Source organism: Echinops telfairi, unplaced genomic scaffold, assembly GCF_000313985.2.
Source record: "Echinops telfairi isolate 266 unplaced genomic scaffold, ASM31398v2 ScPeMD7_60;HRSCAF=208, whole genome shotgun sequence".
In the NCBI taxonomy this organism is placed as follows: domain Eukaryota; kingdom Metazoa; phylum Chordata; class Mammalia; order Afrosoricida; family Tenrecidae; genus Echinops; species Echinops telfairi.
The window spans coordinates 33,191,714-33,193,715 of NW_022103958.1; the positions used below are offsets into that span (position 1 = coordinate 33,191,714).

Here is a 2,002-nt window from a genome sequence, read left to right on the forward strand (position 1 = left end):
GGGGGTATGACAGGGGAGGTTGGGGGGAAATGAGGAGCTAATAACAATGAGTACAAGAAAGAAGAAAATGTTCTGAAACATTGGTTTATAATAACAAATAGTTTATTATGATGGGATATGCATCAAAACATTATTATTGTGTTAAATATAACATGCTATTATGTGTTATGTTAAAGGTATTTTGGTATAGAAAGCTTGTTTTATGTTTTCCAAGCCCTGGGTGACATAGTGGGTTATGCTTTGGGCTGCTAACTAGGAGGTCAAAGCCATCAGCCTCTACTTGGGAGAAAGATGAGGTTTTCTACTCCTGTAAAGAGTGACAGGCTCCCAACCCCCCAGCAGTGCTTCTACTCTGTCCCACAGAGCTGCGATGAGGCTGACTTGCTTGGTGGTAGTGAGTTTGGAGAGTGAAGGCAAACATTTGATTAACTGGTATTGAATGTGAACCATACCTATGTTCAAATTCCACTTAAAGACACAGTAACAACGGAACTTGCTTACAGTCTGAAGGGGCCTGGGCATAATATTGTTCCCACATAACAGTCATATCATATAAAGTCATATTTTATAGAGCATTTTGTGAATGTCAAATGACTCATGACTGTATTATAAAAAGAAAGATATATACAAATGCATGATTTTAGCCACAAGAACAACTTTAAAAAATAGGAGAGCAGTCTTAGACCGCCGAGCTGGCCACTGGTCTTGTGATGAAGGCCCTGAGTAGCGAGTCCTTCAGAAATAACCCTTACTTTAGGATCAGAGACACGGGTGACAAAAAGTAAGAACATTATGCAAGTTAATGGAGAAAAGCTGGCTTCTAAAGCCACAACTGTCTGACAGAGGCAGAGGCTCTCAGCACTACACCGCACTGCTCTCTGTCTGCTCCGTGAGTCCCTGAGGGGGGGCTCCTCCAGGTTCCTCCCCCTCAGGAGTGTCCTGCAGTGCCCTCTGGAGAACCATCCTGAGGGTTGGCTTCAGCCGCCGCTGCTTCTGCTGCCGAAAGGAGCCAACAAAGAAGTAGATGATGGGGTTGGCACTGCTGTTAACACAGGAGAATAGAGTAAACCATACATGGGGTAATTGACCATATGCACCCACCATCCAAGATACTAGGAACCAACCAAAGCCATAGGGCAGGCCGCACAGCAGGCAGACCAACACAGTGATCAGAATGGTCACAATGAGCCTGGTCATCTTCCTCCTCCGGGAGCCATAGAACACCTTCACCAGCAGAACCAGGCTGGACCCACAGAGAACCAAAAATAGGAAAATCACCCACGTCCAAAGGAAGAAATCAGCCAACCAACACAAATCCCATGAGACTATACAGAAGAGCATCTGCAGGAAGGCCAGCACCAGGGACAGGGCCCAGATCAGAGCACAGCTGACCCCTGATATATGCGTTGGGCGGCGGCAGCGATACCAAATGGGGCACAGGATGGACAGGCATCGCTCGGTGCCAATGGCGCTGATAAGGCTCATGTCTGCCAGGTAGGGAAATAATATCACAAAGTTGATGAAACGGTTGTGGACGGAATAAATGAATTGGAAATAATCGATGAGTACCATCAGTGCATAAGCAGTCGTGGTGCCCAGGACTAGGCAGTCAGCCACGGCCAAGTTGAGGATGTAGACGCAGAAGGGGTTCCTCCGCAGGCGGAAGCCCAGCAGCCAGATCACGACCGCGTTTCCTGCCAGCCCACACAGGGCAATGATGATGGCCAGCAAACCCGGGATCATTGTCCATGTGTCAATATCTGACTGAGGGTGCTGGTCACTTTCATCCATTGTTGACAGTCCGTTCCCCAGGTCTGTGGAGGCGGGCTCCGTGCTCACAAACCCTGCACTGGTGGTCCTGGAACAGAAACAAGAGTTGAGCTGCTCCTGTCAGGTCACTGATGCCCAAGACCTCCTGTCACAGTTTTCAGAGGAAGGAAAAGGAGCCACCCACGATGCAGCAATCTATCAAGGCTGGGTGAGGGTGCAGAGCCTGGATTCC

General features: G+C 48.4%; 1 protein-coding gene across 1 annotated transcript; it reads right to left on the reverse strand.

Annotated features, from left to right (window-relative positions):
• Positions 1 to 861: 861 nt before the first annotated feature.
• On the reverse strand, positions 862 to 1,791 carry LOC101659234 (mas-related G-protein coupled receptor member A-like). The gene has a single exon (XM_004711631.1). The coding sequence runs from the start codon at positions 1,789 to 1,791 to the stop codon at positions 862 to 864; it is 930 nt and encodes a 309-aa protein (XP_004711688.1).
• Between the last annotated feature and the right edge of the window lie 211 nt (positions 1,792 to 2,002).